We start from the raw sequence: 15,000 nt of genomic DNA, 5'->3' as shown, positions 1-15,000 counted from the left end.
CTCCTTTCAGGAGTTTTGTCCTTCTATGAAGTTAGTAAAGTCTGTTGTATATCTTTAAGATATGACTTCTGTTGTTGTGCTAATATAGGATGAAGAATATTATCAACGAAACAGGATAGCTTTTCTGTTAGTCCGTCGCACCCTGATATTATTGGTCTCCATATGGGAGTAGGTTTGTGGAGTTTGGTCAGGGTGTAAAACATTGGTATGTGTGGTGGCGTTGGTATTTGACCAAGCCACTTTTTGGTCATTTTATCTATGAAATTTCCTTGGTAGAGCTCGTATATTAACTCTTGCACCTGTTTTCCTGTTTCCTCTACCATTCATCTCTCTGATGAATGGAAAGACTCGCAAATTGTTAATCTTTACTGCTATTGGCTTAGAACAGTTCAATGTCATTGCATTGTACAAGTGGGTTTCTCATTTAAGTTCACTTACAGTACAGAATTAACAGTTGCAGTTGCAGAAAGATGAATTTAAATTCCAAAATACATGTAAATATAGTTGAACCTGATAATTAAACGCTATTTGAAAATTAAGAATTGACTATTATTGCTCAATTCACTAGAACCTGTATTAAGTGGGCACCCTGTATTAAGCAGACAATAGCAAGAGTCCAATGGGTGTCTGCTTAACACGGGTTTCACTGTATACACAAGTTAAAATACTACATGTAAAATAAAAATTAGATAATAATTACAATAATATAATAAATTAATAACCAAATCTAGAAATTATTAAGAAGCTACAGGTAGCCTACACTTTGTTCGAAGGATTTTTAGCCAACTTCCTTTAAGTTCACAGTATTTCAGTGGGTTTTTTAATGTTACAATATCTTGGTAAATATCCAGTTTCAATTCCGTTGTCCGAAGTCCAAAGTCCTAAGTCCACATTCCGTGACCCATTGATAGGGTTAAGTGCGATTGTGGAAATTATGTTATTGGGAGAGGGCATGATTTTACTGTTGAAAGATATTTGTAACAATCACGTTCCCCTGTTTTAGTAACTATGTTAGTAACACCTGATGTTAACTGGAGGGTGTAAACTGCAGGTTGCACGTTGCAAGTTAGATTTGCATGTCATTGTTTCATCATAGCTGAAACAACCCAAACTCTAACATTAGGCCTGAAAAATAAAGTTTAATCCTAAGGTTAGCATTTTTGTAAAAAGGTTTGGGTTGTTTCAGTGATGGTAAAACAATACCTGCATCCATAAAAATGTAATTAATTTGTCAAAACAAAACAAAAATTGATAACAAAGTTGAGTTGTTAAAAACCTACCACAATAAAGGAAGGAATTAAAAACACAAACTTGAGGTTTGGAGTATAAACAGATTGCAGTTGAACCTGTGATGCACAAGAAGAAACTAATTTTACTGATTACTACTTACTGGAATGAATGCATCACAATCATTAATTTATTTAATCTATAATAATATCAATGTTAATTAATGTTAAATCTTAAATGATAAATAGAAATGTCCAACATTTTAGAGCTTAACAACATGATTATTATTTGCCATGGGTAGGTACCGCATTTCGTTGACCTCCTAACCCCAATAGACTACCCAAATGGACTACCCTAAAATGGACTAACTCTTAAAAATACTATTGAACAAATGGGTACTACTGAAAGAACTGAATTGATTATATACAGTACTTACATTGCACATTCCTTGTTTATTTTCATCCATACGGCCACATGCAACTAACTCCAGGAATTGCACCAGTTTCACTTCACTACATGAAATAATCAGCCGTCACAACATTTATCGAAAGCTAACCTTAAAATGGGTGCTTAGACTTAAATACTGTTGATCAATGCTGTTTAAGATGGGTGTTTAGGCTTAAGCACTATTTGAGACACTGCTTAAATATAGACCAACACTCATTCGAAATAGTATTTTTAGGGTAGTCCATTGGGGTAGTCCATGGACTAGGGGGTCAGTGAAATGTACCTACCCTTATTATTTCATTAATTGCAAATAAATCAGTACTTACAGCTAATGCTGTTCCAAAAATTCCACCAGCAAAGCTGCTTGTTCCAAACAAACCAAAAACAGTTGTCCTCCGTTGATCAGAGAACCAGCTAGTCAATGATTTGACGCAGTTTGGCCATGCTGTTGACTATAATCAATATTATACGTACATGGTCCAAGTTCAGTCACAAAGCACACTCCAAGAGTTTCTAAAAGAACACTATCTCTGATAAAATAATCATGAATGAAAGAAAAAAACAAATCTTTTAAGAAAATTTACAATAATTAATTTAATTAATTGGGCTACCCTAACATAACCAGGGTTAATATGCTCGGAAAGTGTACTCTGGGGTCCTTAATTCACAACAGTGTTGGACAAAAAATGTAGATTGGGAAAATGATATCAGTGGGGTACAGAGGTTAAAGTTCTGCATTTGGATGGATTACAGGGTTGGATTTGCATAGGGAACAGGGTTGGCGCAGTGGTGAGAGCTGCACTCACCTCCGACCAATTAATGTGGCCCAGGTTCGATTCCCTGACCCAACCCCATACGTGGGTTCAGACTTTGTGTTGGTTCTCTACTCTGCTCTGATGGTTTTTCTCCGGGTTCCCCGGGTTTTCTTCCCTCTGCAAAAACCACCACACAGTTGATTCCAGCTGGCTGTCAGCTGTGCTCCAAGATTATATATGGATCGTATAAGGAAGATATCTGTTTACAAACATTGTTTTTGTTATTTAAATGTTGTTATTAAACCACACCAACAAAAGACCCTTTGCTTTTGACAGCAAACGAGGCTCCGGTTGGCACATTAATAACAACAGGTGATTAGGGTTTGCTATAGCGGCATTAGGGTTTGCTACAGCAGCAGCCAGAGGCACCATAGCATGCTTTTGGTTCGACCTTGTTGAGCTGTGTTGTTGCTGTACTTGCAAAGGTAATTATAGCGAGACAATTATTATTATTATTGTTGCACTGGGTTCCTGTTTTGACCACTGGCTCACAGGTTTTATGTCTTCGGTGGTACTGCATTCAACTCTTCTCAAATTTGTAAGTATTTATTGTCTGTGGCCTTAACTAGTTGGAGTTTTAATAATATTGTGCTGTAAACTCTGAATTGCCTCAGCTTTCAAATTATCGAAGTGAAGTGCCTGTGAACTAGCTTACTGTACATAAAGGCATTAACATCACCATTGGCATTAATATGTAGATCTCTGCTTTCACACACTTACAGTATGAAAAAAACTAACCTGGGCTGTTCCATTCAGGAACAAGAGGACTGCAAGCACCTCTGTACTGTTCCAGAAGCCAAAGGTAACCTAAGACAATGACTGTTATTGTTATTATTAACATTGTTAGAGTTAATAATTCGCTATGAGAAAATTAAGTACCGTAGTAACATATCTAACACTCATAAAAAACTTTTATTTAGGCTTCCACTTGTTAAAACCTAATTGGGGAGGGTTAGAGATAGTGAAGATATAAAAATATTACCATGGACAAAGCTGATCCTAGTAAGCAACCAGCCAATCCTTTGCGGGGTCCATATTTATCACCAAATGATGCTAATATGATCTGAAAGAAATTAAAATGATTCATTATAGGATTCTAATAAGGCCGTTACAAAGGCAGATCATTACATCACCCAAAATTATTTTCATAAAATTTTATGTCATCTTTTTATTTGAGTACATCATTTTCTTCATCATTGAAACAAACCAATCAGTTCTCCAGATCTCACTTCTTATTGATGATCTTGACTGCATGAAAGAAAACATCTCAGTTGACTGTCTACTGGCAGCTGACTGATTGATATATCTATGAGAGAGTATCAGAGGGCACAAGGCTGATACTCACACAACACTCAACCAATGGTCAGGTCAGATGTCAAACAATAATATTTTTTATAAGGCCATGACCTCTTTATTTTGAGACAAAGATCAAGTTTACCTGCATAAAAGCATATGGTAACAAAAGGGCAGTGTCCAGGAAACCAAGTTCTGTTCTTGTGAGACCATATGCAATAGCTAAATCTGCCTTGACCTACATGCAAAATGGTAAAAAGTTCACTTGGTAATTCTCTTTACAAACGTTACGTCTACCATTGCTTTGCTAAACTGAAAAGAAAAAATGTGTAATTTGCCTCACTGTGCAGTGAAGGGCTTCAAGATTCTTTGAATACCTCTGGCTGCTAGTGAACAAATTTAACTCTGCCACAGTACAAGGTTGGTCATATATCTTTTTTTGTAACCATGAACATTGTGGTTACGAAAAAAGATATGTGACCTACCTTGTACTGTGACTGAGTTAAATACATTAAGGGTATTGTGAAGAATTCCCTGACTTTAAGGCCGGTGCCTACTATTGTTATTGTGCATACGTTCTGCGCATCTTGAGATAGTCGAATTTCCTATGGGTGGTGCTTATTAATACAGGGATATTTTTGCGCGGTTTAAAACTATGCAGAGAAAGCAGAACTTAGCAAGTGCTCTTGGTAAACGAAAAGAAAATTGGGGGTAACCATGCATTTTTCAGAGATAATTAAGCTTCAATTTGGAAAAGAACGCCATATTAATTATCTTCGAAAAATGCGTAGTTTACCCCCAGTTTTCTTGTTGGGTTTCAAGAACACTTGTTAAGATCTGCTTTTCCCGCATATTCAGTAAACCGAGCAAAAATATCTTTGAATTAGTAGGCACCGTCCTTATAAACCAACAGCCAGATACACGTCCTTCGAGTAAATTTTCACTTCCTTTAAACTTATATTTTGTAGTTAGGCATGTTGGAGATCATAACTAATTAGCTGATGAAGTTATCCTGCATAAATGAAGTTCTTTCTCTATCTATCTACCAACTACTGTAGCAATGACGTTTCGGATGGATTGAAGACATCTCCGACTATTTAAACAGCTGATTTTCACCCTTCACTCACCACTCCAAGAGGCTTACGCAGTAAATACGTGGATGCATAACTTAGCCAGGTCAATGAAAGACAGAGAATTTGCCTTCCATTGAGGCCGTTCATTGTTATCACATCGCAAACGTGGCAAAATTAAAGAAATGAAAAATTAAGTCTCATCATTCATTTTGCCTCAAGATTTTCGTAGAGTGTAGCCTGGGAAAGAACTTTAACTTCGTCAGAACAGACTGACCCGAGTCTATGGACTACCCTGATGGGTCCTGAAGGGGTTCCCTGAAGGACAACTCAAACGGACTACCCCAAAATAGACAACTCTAACTAATACTATTTCGAATGAGTACTATTGAAAGAACTAAATTGATTATATACTTACGCTGCATGCACCTTGTTTATTTTCATCTGCATGGGCACATGCGACCTAATTCAGGAATTGCACCGGTTTCGCTCCCCTTACATGAAGTAATCGGCCATCACAACACCTATTGAAAGCTTACCTTTTTAAAATGGGTGCTTGGGTGCTTAGACTTTAATACTGTTGATCAACGCCGTTTAAAATGGATTTTTAGACTTAGCACTAATTGTGACGCTGCTTACGACCAAGAGTACTCACTTGAAATAGTATTTTTGGCGGCCAGTATAAGATGCAGACTGCAGAATGCAGATTGGGTCTAAAATGCAGACTAGGTACAAATAGTCCTCGGCCAAGGCGTAGGCCTAGGTCTCAGTCTGCATTTTAGACCCAATCCTCAGTCTGTAGTCTGCATTTCATACTGGCCAGTATTTTTGGGGTAGTCCATTTGGGTAGTCCATCGTGGTAATCCATGGACTAGGGGGGTCAGTGTTTTCAACTCTCCCGTGAAAAGCTTCACTTCTTGTTGAAAAAAAATGAAATTAGGTGGTAGGAAAAAATATCAAATAAAGCATGATTTGTGCATTAAGAAGAATGGAATTGGCTGGAACTGGGCTTCTGGCTGCGACAAGTGTTCTCCTCATTAAACTGGTACAGGATAGTTAGTAGGGTAGAACAACTAAATACATTTCAGGCTGCTCTCACAAATTGATTCATAATTTTGTTCCAGTGTTAATAATTAAAAATTATTGCAAGAGGTTGAGCAAAATATCGGGATTTGCCAGTGGCGAGCAGATCAATTATTTGCCAAAGCCAAAGGCTGAGGCAAATAATTGATCTGCGAGAGCAGGATATTATTTGCAACAAAACACTTATTTGTAGACAGTTATTTACAGGTCACGTGGTGGGCTCTCGGCCAATGAAAAGGAAGGTAAAAATACATCGAATGATGGTAGACTTGTTTCCATATCTCAAAGTGCCCTTGGACGTGAGGGGCCTGGAACAACAAAACTGAAACAACCCAAACCCTACAAAAATGCTAACCTTAGGTCTAAACATTATCTAAAAGCATATTGTTTAGGCCTAAGGTTAGCATTTTTGTAAAGGTTTGGGTTGTTTCAGGTATTGTACCATTCACCCCCTACCGCCACCCCAGGCCCCTCACGTCCAAGGGCACTTTGAGATATGGAAACAAGTCTTTATATTATCGGTATTATGGTAATGATAATGAAGTATGTAAGCTTATATGAAAAATAAAATAACTTAAAGAAAATAACGCGTGCGTTAGCTAGCACGATGGTAGGCAAAGAAAATAATTTTGTGGCACATGCGTTTTGCGCATTGGCATTTAAAGAGTTTAAAGGCCAACCAAGGCGTAAAATCACCTGGCAACGACCAATGAAATTGCAGTATTTCTCTTTTACAAGGAAGGCTTTAACAAGGGCCAGCCATTTTGTAGTGAGGACTTCACGTCCAAAGCAAACCGTAAAGAGGACACCGAGTTCTTGTTAAACTATTGGAACATGTCCCGAGGAGTTCATCCCGCATTTCAAACCAAATGTGTAGTTAAACTGGAGTGCAAATATTGCGAACGAAACATTTGTGCTCGCGGTATGCGAGCGCTGTTGTTAGCCGACACAAAAGTGGAACTTTACTCGACAGACTTGCCTCCCGAAAAGTAAGTTTAAGCCCAAGTTCTGCGGTTGAACGATGATAATTGCACCTTTTCCCTCAAAGCCAGTCTGTAATACTTTTTCGTTGTTGGTTTGTAGTGCTATTCAGCTGATAGGTAAAGATTATTCTACCGACAACTGCGACTGTCGTATCAAAGATGTCGCTTGCCTTGGATGGTGAGATTTGTAATCTTAACATTAATTTCATGTCTTTCCCCAGATTTTTAATAGTCTCACCACTCAAGTTTGAGTTCTTAATTTCTTTCTTTTGTTTATATTTTTAGCGGAAATGTGGTCGGCTACCATGTAACACTTCCATGCAAATCTTGTATTAGTTCATGTAACAACGGTCATTTCTGGATGTTTCATTCAAGTGCTGTTATTCCCGTGGAACGATTAGATCAAACAGGTTCGTTCATTGTGGTATTTTGCAGCGTTACTAATGCTTTTTAGGGGATTATATCACGGTTGATTTCGAAACACGTGGAAGTTTTACAACTGTCATCTTTGTTTAAGCTGCCATATTTACATCAGTAATGCTTGTTAGTTGTGGGTGGAGAGGGAAGGGAGAATTTTGAATTTGACGGGATCCATTGAAGAAAGGTCGTTAGTAAAGCATAAAGATTTGCGTATCGTGCAAAATATTAACGCGAAACATTGCCCATGAGGAGAATAGAAAACCAATGGAACAAAGGGAAGATAGAGACAATAATGAAGTAAAGGAACAGTAGAAAATGTTAAAGATGACTTTAAAATCCCAAGAAAACTGGATCCAGGAAATTTTGACATCACAGAAACCCATGCGGTCAGTAAGCCAAACCAACAGAGTCTTTTCTTGTTCACGCAGTGCCTTGTGTTTTTTGTTGTTGTTGTTGTTGTTGTTGTTGTTTCATTATGTCATTTTCCTATTCTTTTTTGTCTTTATAACAAATCTCTTTTAATATGGGTGGATTGTCATGGAGGGACTAGACAGGAAGAACTTTAATTTTGTAAAGGCTGTAAAAATTTGAACAGAGAAAGAAAAAAATTAAATAGATCTCTACCAGTGGTGGCATAATAAATCCAAGGAAAACACAGCTGTCTTGATGAAGAAGCTTCCTTGGTAGTAACCTGATTCAAAATCCTGTTGAATTTGCACATTGACTCTCCATGCCCTTTAAGAAAAAACTCCTTTTTTGTCATTCTACAGGAATTCAGATAATGTTATGGGGATCCTTGCCAAACTCAAAAGAAGATGACGAACTGAATGATAATGACATGTGGATGGAAGAATGCATCAGATAAAGTAATACATGTCGACTTACAAAGATGTCTAACAGAAAGACAAAAATATTTATGCACTAAATGTACAGATTTGTTGTAAATAGAATATAAATGTATGGATAACAAAGGGCCATCTAAGCTAATAATCATCATAGTATTACCAGTGCATGTAAATTCCGACGGGTTTTGTGTAGTGTTGATAAAGACTGTTCCTTGAAAAAGACAAAAAATGTAAATAATACAAAATGATCTCAAATCTTAACCCATACAGGGCATGTTACAGTTACTTTGCATGGTGTAAAGGCGAATACGATGAGCAGTAAGGAAATTATGTGGCAATGAAGAAATAGATGTATTTTTGTTAATTATATGTTTTTGTAATGACCATGACCTTCCCCCCCCCCCCCAAAAAAAAGAAAAATGACATAAGCTGTTCCTGTTCTCAAAGATTAAAATAATAAGCCTCACATTACCTCATTCTTGTCAGTTTTGATGCAAGTACTCCCAAAATATATTTTTCTCAGGAGAAATTAAATTTTTTTAGATAACCCCAATTTAGATCATTATCTCTGAGCAAAGTAACTTTTTATTGTAGTACTGTTGTAGTTTTGGTTAAAAAGTAACTTGTCTGAGATAGTTAACCAGGTGTTTTGGAATTGAGGCAATGAGCACTGTTACTATAATATTTCAGAATAAAAACTAGCAATAAAAAAACAATGTTTTAATCTCCCTGGGATCATTTTCAAGTTGTAGAAAAAGTGAATGAAAGATGCAAGTGCTAAAATGTAAGTGTTAAAATAATAAAATACTATAGAAAACTATATAAATAACTTTGCACAGATTGAATCTGACAGTTTGTTCAAAGTTGGCTTAAGATCCTTAATTTATAAAGAGTCAAATTTACTTTAGCACTTTCTCAAGATCTTAAGATCTTGATATATATCACTTGGGACTGTTCCATGTTACTCTTTAATGTCATTCTCAATTGAAGATGATCCTTTGTGTTCCTCAACACACTGATAGAGGTGTCTGCATGTATACCCGACATAGTTTGCATCACACAAACCACACTTGCAGTAGTAAAGGATCGTCTTCAATCAGGAATCACATTAACCCATTGACACCCAGGGGTTCCCCATTGACGAGTAAAATTGTCTGGCATTAGACAGAGTAAAATACTAAGTCTAGCTGGTTTAGGTGGGTTTGGATGTCAAAGGGTTAAATTAATTAATGATACATATGAAAACATGTGAGATGGTTAAGCAGAAGCAATGCACTCATATCACACAATCGCAGAAAAATTGTGCCTTGAATTGCACCATCCAGGGATGGCATTTGATTGGCTATTAATGCAACAATTCACCTTTATCACCAACTTCAACTTTTTGCACTTATTTCACTTTTTTACACTCTGTTTGCCGATTAATTGATGTGCTCTCAGCCAATCATCATCCTGAACTAGTTTCATGTACAACAATAATATTTTATGCTCATTTTATGGGCTTTTGTACAGAGTTGGTAACCAGTCTGAAGTCTGTGTGGTGTGTCATCTTATTGGTAAATTGGGTATTGGACTGATTGTAGTATTAGTTTGTGGAACAATTAGGTAACATTCAAGGTTGCTGCCTGAGAAAAATTTCCGGGAGACCTTCGGGCTTCCAACATTAAAAGTTATTAGCCTGAGTCATTTTTTCAAGAGCCCAGAATTAATTAATTCCAGCTGGGATCATAATTACAAGAAAGTGAGGATGAATCAAGTAAGGCGCCCATTCTGGCTACTTGTTCAGAAATTTGGTCGCCCATGCTCACAAATAAGGTGCCCCAGGCGACCGTTAGGCAGCAACCTTGACATTGAAACTTGTTCACTAAGGGAAACTTGTTAAATGGAACAGAGTTCATCTCTGTACAACTTGGTTCAAGAATGTTCAACATGATGATAAAGTAGCAGATCTCAGTGCCCCGCTCACTCATTGTGACATGATACATATTGCTTTTTTTACAATTTTTGTTGCATAAGAATTCCAGTTTTGTTTATCAACAACTCTTTTAACAGGGGTTTCAATAAAATTTGATGTTGGCTGGTTTGAGTAGATTAACAGACTGTTGTCATTTTAAAATAAATCTTAATCTTAGGTTTGAAACAGTTTGTTCAATTTAGGGTTAGGTGTACTTACTACTTCAATTCAGGCTGTTTCATTGAAGAAGCGAAAGCTTTTCATCAACTGTCAGTACTTATTGAAACCACTGGTTAAACTATGTGTAAGTGACTTTACTATGAAAAAATAAAGAATCATTTTTTTGGTAACTGGGGGAAACTGCAGTACCTGAAAACCTCTTGGAGCAGAGTACAGAACCAAAAACTCAACCCATGTAATTTTTAGTCCAGAAATCAAATGGAGGTGACATTAAAGAAAGGTAAGTGCTCTCACCACGATCATTGCTCCTAGAACCCTGACCTCAAAACTGTATAAAAATGTGCACAACTGGCCAGTAAAGTTAAATTTGGGTGCTGAAACCTTTTATAACTAAGATTTCTATGGGTAGGCTTGCTTGAACATGGCATTCTAGGGTAACTTGAAAAAAATCCCAGAAGAGCCTATGGCTCATATCACTAACATGGAATGACCAATTATGTGCTGTAGCACACCAATGCAGATAAGAACAGCTTTAAGGAGGCTCGAAATAGTTTCTCCTTTTTTCAAACAAACATATTTTGTTCTTAGATACAGTTAGGGTAATCATATCAAGACAAAATTTGGCCAGGGTTTGAAGTACCCATCATAGATTTTTCACATCACATTTTCCTCCAAAATATCGTTACCATGGCAACGAAATAAGGCATTTCTTTGAGCCTTAAAATCAACATATGTTGTCTTTTTTGAAAAAACGGGACAGTGAAATCTTCCCATTCAGAATTACCAGATGTTAGAAATAATCTCTAAAATATTTAAAATTCAACAAAATCTGTAGGTCAGTTTTTCAGAAAAATAAGTTTTTTTGAAATGTGTCGCTAATTTCTTTTTTCAAGGTCTACGGAATTTTTTAAATTTGAAATACAAACGTTTTAAATTAATCTAAGCTAACATGCAAAAAATGAAAAAAATTAACTGTCCGGAAGCAGAGATATAAGCAAGTAAAGTTGCAAAATCAGGAAAAATGAGGTTACAAGATCGGCATTTACGCATGCGTCACCCGCTCATTTGAGTGCACGCGTGAGTGAAGCTACAGGCCAACACAAACGGATTTAAGTGACCATGAAACAGTTTGTGTACAATTTTCGTTGTTTTCGTGAATAGGAGATGTCTATATATATTCCATATGTATAGGAATTAGAAGAAAGGTGAGCGAAACTAGCGGTATTTGTTTATTTCTGGTGACCCACTTTGAATCGTGAGCTGACGCGAGCAGCTTTTAGAATTGCGTGTGTGGCTTACACGCGCACGCTCAGCTGAAAACCCTTTCGAGCCTCCTTAAGCCTGCCATATGATCTGGGATCGGTCTGCACCACGTTGCAGGCATTTGGAAACATCTCTTCCTGGCGTCTGCGGCGATCTGCAGCACATGGTCTGGATGATTGGGAAAGTTGAATCTAGTTCTACTTTCCCGACCCTTATGACGCTTCCAACAAAGACAATTTTTATTGGAAACATGTGTCTGAGATGATCTGTGTCCTATCGGTGACACACTATTGTTCGCCTTGAAACATGTCCAATCAGACTTGAAGCAAGTTCGCTCCTTTTGTCCGCAATCGCTTCAGATTTAAATGGAAACATTTGCCTCCTGTGTTTACGATCGTCTGCGATAAGACTGACACAGACAGCTTCCGATGGTCACAGACCGTGGCAGATCATATGGAAACCAGGCTTTACAGCTTTGACAGTCAAGGAAAGGAACCCAATTTTCAACAAATTATTTTTGATTATGGTATCAAAAATCGCTTCAACGCCATCCTCAGTGTGAGCCCATTTTGATATTTCAAAAAAGCACTGATCAATTATTTATACTCAATGGCAAGAACTATCATGGTATTATCCAAGCGTGCTATGTCAGATTTAAATATGTTGAGTGGTACTGAGAACAATTTAAGGTATCACACTCGATTCAGTGTATAAATATAGTCCATGGATAAAAAGAGGATCTCTGACAGTTCTTGTTGTATAAGAGATTAATCTTGATCACACAATAAGTATGGCAACTTTTGCTGGTCAAAAAACCTTTGGTAGTCTGAGGCTTAGGAAAGTTATTCCAGCACAGTAATTCTAATTAATGAAGTTACTTTTTTTGGACAGTGAAGGTCAATCACTGTAAATATGTGAGATTCATATAGATTTTCAAGACTATTTTCCAATAACAAAGAAACTTTTAGGAGGCCTGTTGCAGTTCTACCATGTTTTTGACAAAAAAAGCTCCATTACCGAAAAACTGTTTTCAAACAATGAGGTAAACAGCAAATGGAAAGGAGAACTGCAATGTTGAGAGTAAAAAGAACCTTCCGAAAAAGTATATCTACACAAGATAAAGTAACTACCAATATGATCTCATCCAGTAATTTTGATGTCTCACAAAATATTATTCTACGTTTTATGAGACTATCTTGACAAACTTTCATGAAAATGTAATCAGGTTATTATTCCAGATAGTTGACATTTAGTTCACTTGGGAATAAAACAATAAATAACCAATCAAAGACGAGCAATATTTTATCAAGAGGTACGTACGGTGCAAACTTTTTGCATCGTGTTAACATACTATGCTTCTATAAAATTATGTATACGTAGTGTCACTTTTTACAGCTGTTCTTGACGAGAGTAATTAACCGTTTGAGCTACTGTAGCTTAGTAACCATCAGGTTTCTGGACAAATGCTATGATTCCTTCTTTATGGCGTGTGCAGGTATTCCATTTTCAAGTATTTCGCTCACCGAATCATCATTTTCTTGCTGGAGAGATCCATTAGTTAGAGATGTTGCAACAGCAGTCAAAACTACTCCTTGATTGTCAGTGTTACAGTTCGTAAATTGGATGTCCATTTCCGCAGGTACACTTATTCCACCATTGGCGAATAAAGATCGTAAAACGTTCAACTCCTTCTGAAGCAAAGAAACCTTGCTGCGCAATTCTTCGTTTTCTCTAGATAACTCAACAACTCTTTTTCTGGTTTCCTCAATTCGTTCCTTCGCCTTCATCCTACTTTTCCGCACAGCGATGTTATTTCTCTCTCGTTTTTTCACATAGTCATCGTCTATTTCCTTGTCCGCAAGTCGCTTGGTAGCTTTAGTTGACTTAGAATCCGTATTTTGAGGCGATGATGCCATTATTATTCCTTACTTCTGCTTTACAAGCATCCAAAGAATATTCCAAAAACAAGAACACTTGCGCAATCATTTCACTGATTGCGTAAAGTGCTCGGCATCCTAGCCTGCGCTGTTTAAAGCCACGCATAAAGCCATTGCTTATTCCGCTGTCCAAAGGACAGGCAAGCTCGTGCTGGGAATGCATTGTGCACGTGCCATGTCCATACGGGTGAAAAAGCTTGGCTCACATGTGCCGGTTTTATATCGCTCTAGTAGGCATGTTAGAATTTAAGGTGCTATATGAACGGTGCAATCGTTACGACTTTCTAGCCAATAAGATTTGAGAATCATTGAGAAACAATCTGTATAAATTGAAATCCTAAGCATCCTTGTACTCCATTTGTCCGCGCTTCTTCGCTGTTTTAGATTGCTCAGGGTAGTTGGAAGTTGTGTAAAAGAAAGAAGAAGAGATGTCTGGTCGAGGTAAAGGTGGAAAGGGTTTAGGAAAAGGAGGCGCTAAGCGACATCGTAAAATTCTTCGCGATAATATTCAGGGCATTACAAAGCCCGCCATTAGACGCTTAGCTCGACGAGGAGGGGTGAAACGAATCTCTGGGCTTATTTACGAAGAGACGCGAGGAGTACTCAAAGTCTTCCTGGAAAATGTGATACGTGATGCCGTGACGTACACGGAACACGCCAAACGAAAGACCGTTACAGCTATGGATGTTGTGTACGCACTGAAACGACAAGGCCGCACTCTGTACGGGTTTGGCGGCTGAGGAGATAACGATGACGATCGGACATGGAACTAGACTCTTGCAAAGTTTCTCTTCTTTTGGACAGAGTGGAGAATTGAAGCACCTGAGTTTAAGGATTTTCAGCTGACATTTGATCTTTTCGTTGAACTGAGATAAATTATTAGTAACGAATCACTACATTTGTTCATTTTAAGTATATTTTTTGTTCTATGCAAAATAATTAGATTGTAACTTAGCTGCTGGTTGCAATGTTGTTTGCTTTGCAATGTTTACTTCGCCAAAAATTCGCGCTCTACTTACTCTTGCCTGCACTTTTACATTTAAATAGATTGTGACCCGCTATTAAATATAAAGTTTACTTCGATGGATTAAACTGCTTGTGATAGACTGTATTGGGCGCGATTTTCAGGTGTACAATCTTTTGTTTCTCCTTGACCGGTCACAGCCTTCTGATTCCCTTGAGAATGCATCAGTGGAACTCGTACAGCAACCTGTAAGATTTATCAGTTGACATCACAGTGGCGGATCTTGGGGGAGGATGTAAGGGGTGCGCACACCCCTCCCCACCCCCACCCCCTCCCCTCTCTCTCCGCGGCTTTCTAATACAACTGGTTTTCTGGAAGAAGAAAAAAAGGTCATCCCATTCCTTCCTAAGAAAAAAAGAAAAATCCTGGATCCGCCCCTGCATCCCGGGATCAACAAAGTAAAGGATAATTAAAATAAAAAGCAAACGCGATGAGGGTTGTCGTCCGCATTATCCAACG

At 37.7% G+C, this 15,000-nt stretch overlaps 3 protein-coding genes across 4 annotated transcripts in view; 1 reads left to right on the top strand and 2 right to left on the bottom strand.

Moving 5' to 3' along the window:
- LOC138011467 (uncharacterized) overlaps positions 1–5,131 on the bottom strand; it is a 28,867-nt gene extending 23,736 nt beyond the window's left edge. The window contains exons 1-6 of one of the 2 annotated variants that reach the window (XM_068858474.1): positions 4,910–5,131; positions 3,928–4,020; positions 3,472–3,552; positions 3,228–3,296; positions 2,001–2,126; positions 1,281–1,346 (exon numbers count right to left, since the gene is read on the bottom strand). In XM_068858474.1, coding sequence (XP_068714575.1) covers positions 1,281–1,346; positions 2,001–2,126; positions 3,228–3,296; positions 3,472–3,552; positions 3,928–4,020; positions 4,910–5,002 — 528 coding nt within the window. In that variant the 5' untranslated portion in view covers positions 5,003–5,131. The remainder of the gene's footprint in view (positions 1–1,280; positions 1,347–2,000; positions 2,127–3,227; positions 3,297–3,471; positions 3,553–3,927; positions 4,021–4,909) is intronic. The other variant, XM_068858475.1, reaches the window with a different exon arrangement.
- A 1,531-nt stretch (positions 5,132–6,662) lies between these two features.
- Positions 6,663–9,709, top strand: LOC138011464 (protein FAM72B-like). The gene is made up of 4 exons (XM_068858471.1): positions 6,663–6,924; positions 7,019–7,096; positions 7,204–7,328; positions 8,109–9,709. The coding sequence occupies exons 1-4, from the start codon at positions 6,770–6,772 to the stop codon at positions 8,201–8,203; spliced, it is 453 nt and encodes a 150-aa protein (XP_068714572.1). The 5' UTR covers positions 6,663–6,769; the 3' UTR covers positions 8,204–9,709.
- Positions 9,710–12,864: 3,155 nt separating this feature from the next.
- On the bottom strand, positions 12,865–13,577 carry LOC138011465 (CCAAT/enhancer-binding protein gamma-like). Its single transcript, XM_068858472.1, has one exon. It carries the CDS (start codon positions 13,494–13,496, stop codon positions 13,047–13,049), a length of 450 nt encoding a protein of 149 aa, XP_068714573.1. The 5' UTR covers positions 13,497–13,577; the 3' UTR covers positions 12,865–13,046.
- Between the last annotated feature and the right edge of the window lie 1,423 nt (positions 13,578–15,000).

The sequence above is a fragment of the Montipora foliosa genome, chromosome 7 (genome assembly GCF_036669935.1).
Source record: "Montipora foliosa isolate CH-2021 chromosome 7, ASM3666993v2, whole genome shotgun sequence".
NCBI lineage: Eukaryota > Metazoa > Cnidaria > Anthozoa > Scleractinia > Acroporidae > Montipora > Montipora foliosa.
Note: the sequence above shows the minus strand (reverse complement) of the source record. Positions and strands in the feature narration are given on the sequence as shown.

Excerpts from the sequence above, each read along its gene's own strand:
- LOC138011464 (XM_068858471.1), top strand. The coding sequence starts at position 6,770 with ATGTCCCGAGGAGTTCATCCCGCATTTCAAACCAAATGTGTAGTTAAA. Across the intron at positions 6,925-7,018 it reads ACAGACTTGCCTCCCGAAAA|TGCTATTCAGCTGATAGGTA; the intron begins GTAAGTTTAAGC and ends GTTGGTTTGTAG. Across the intron at positions 7,329-8,108 it reads GGAACGATTAGATCAAACAG|GAATTCAGATAATGTTATGG; the intron begins GTTCGTTCATTG and ends GTCATTCTACAG.
- LOC138011465 (XM_068858472.1), bottom strand. The coding sequence starts at position 13,496 with ATGGCATCATCGCCTCAAAATACGGATTCTAAGTCAACTAAAGCTACC.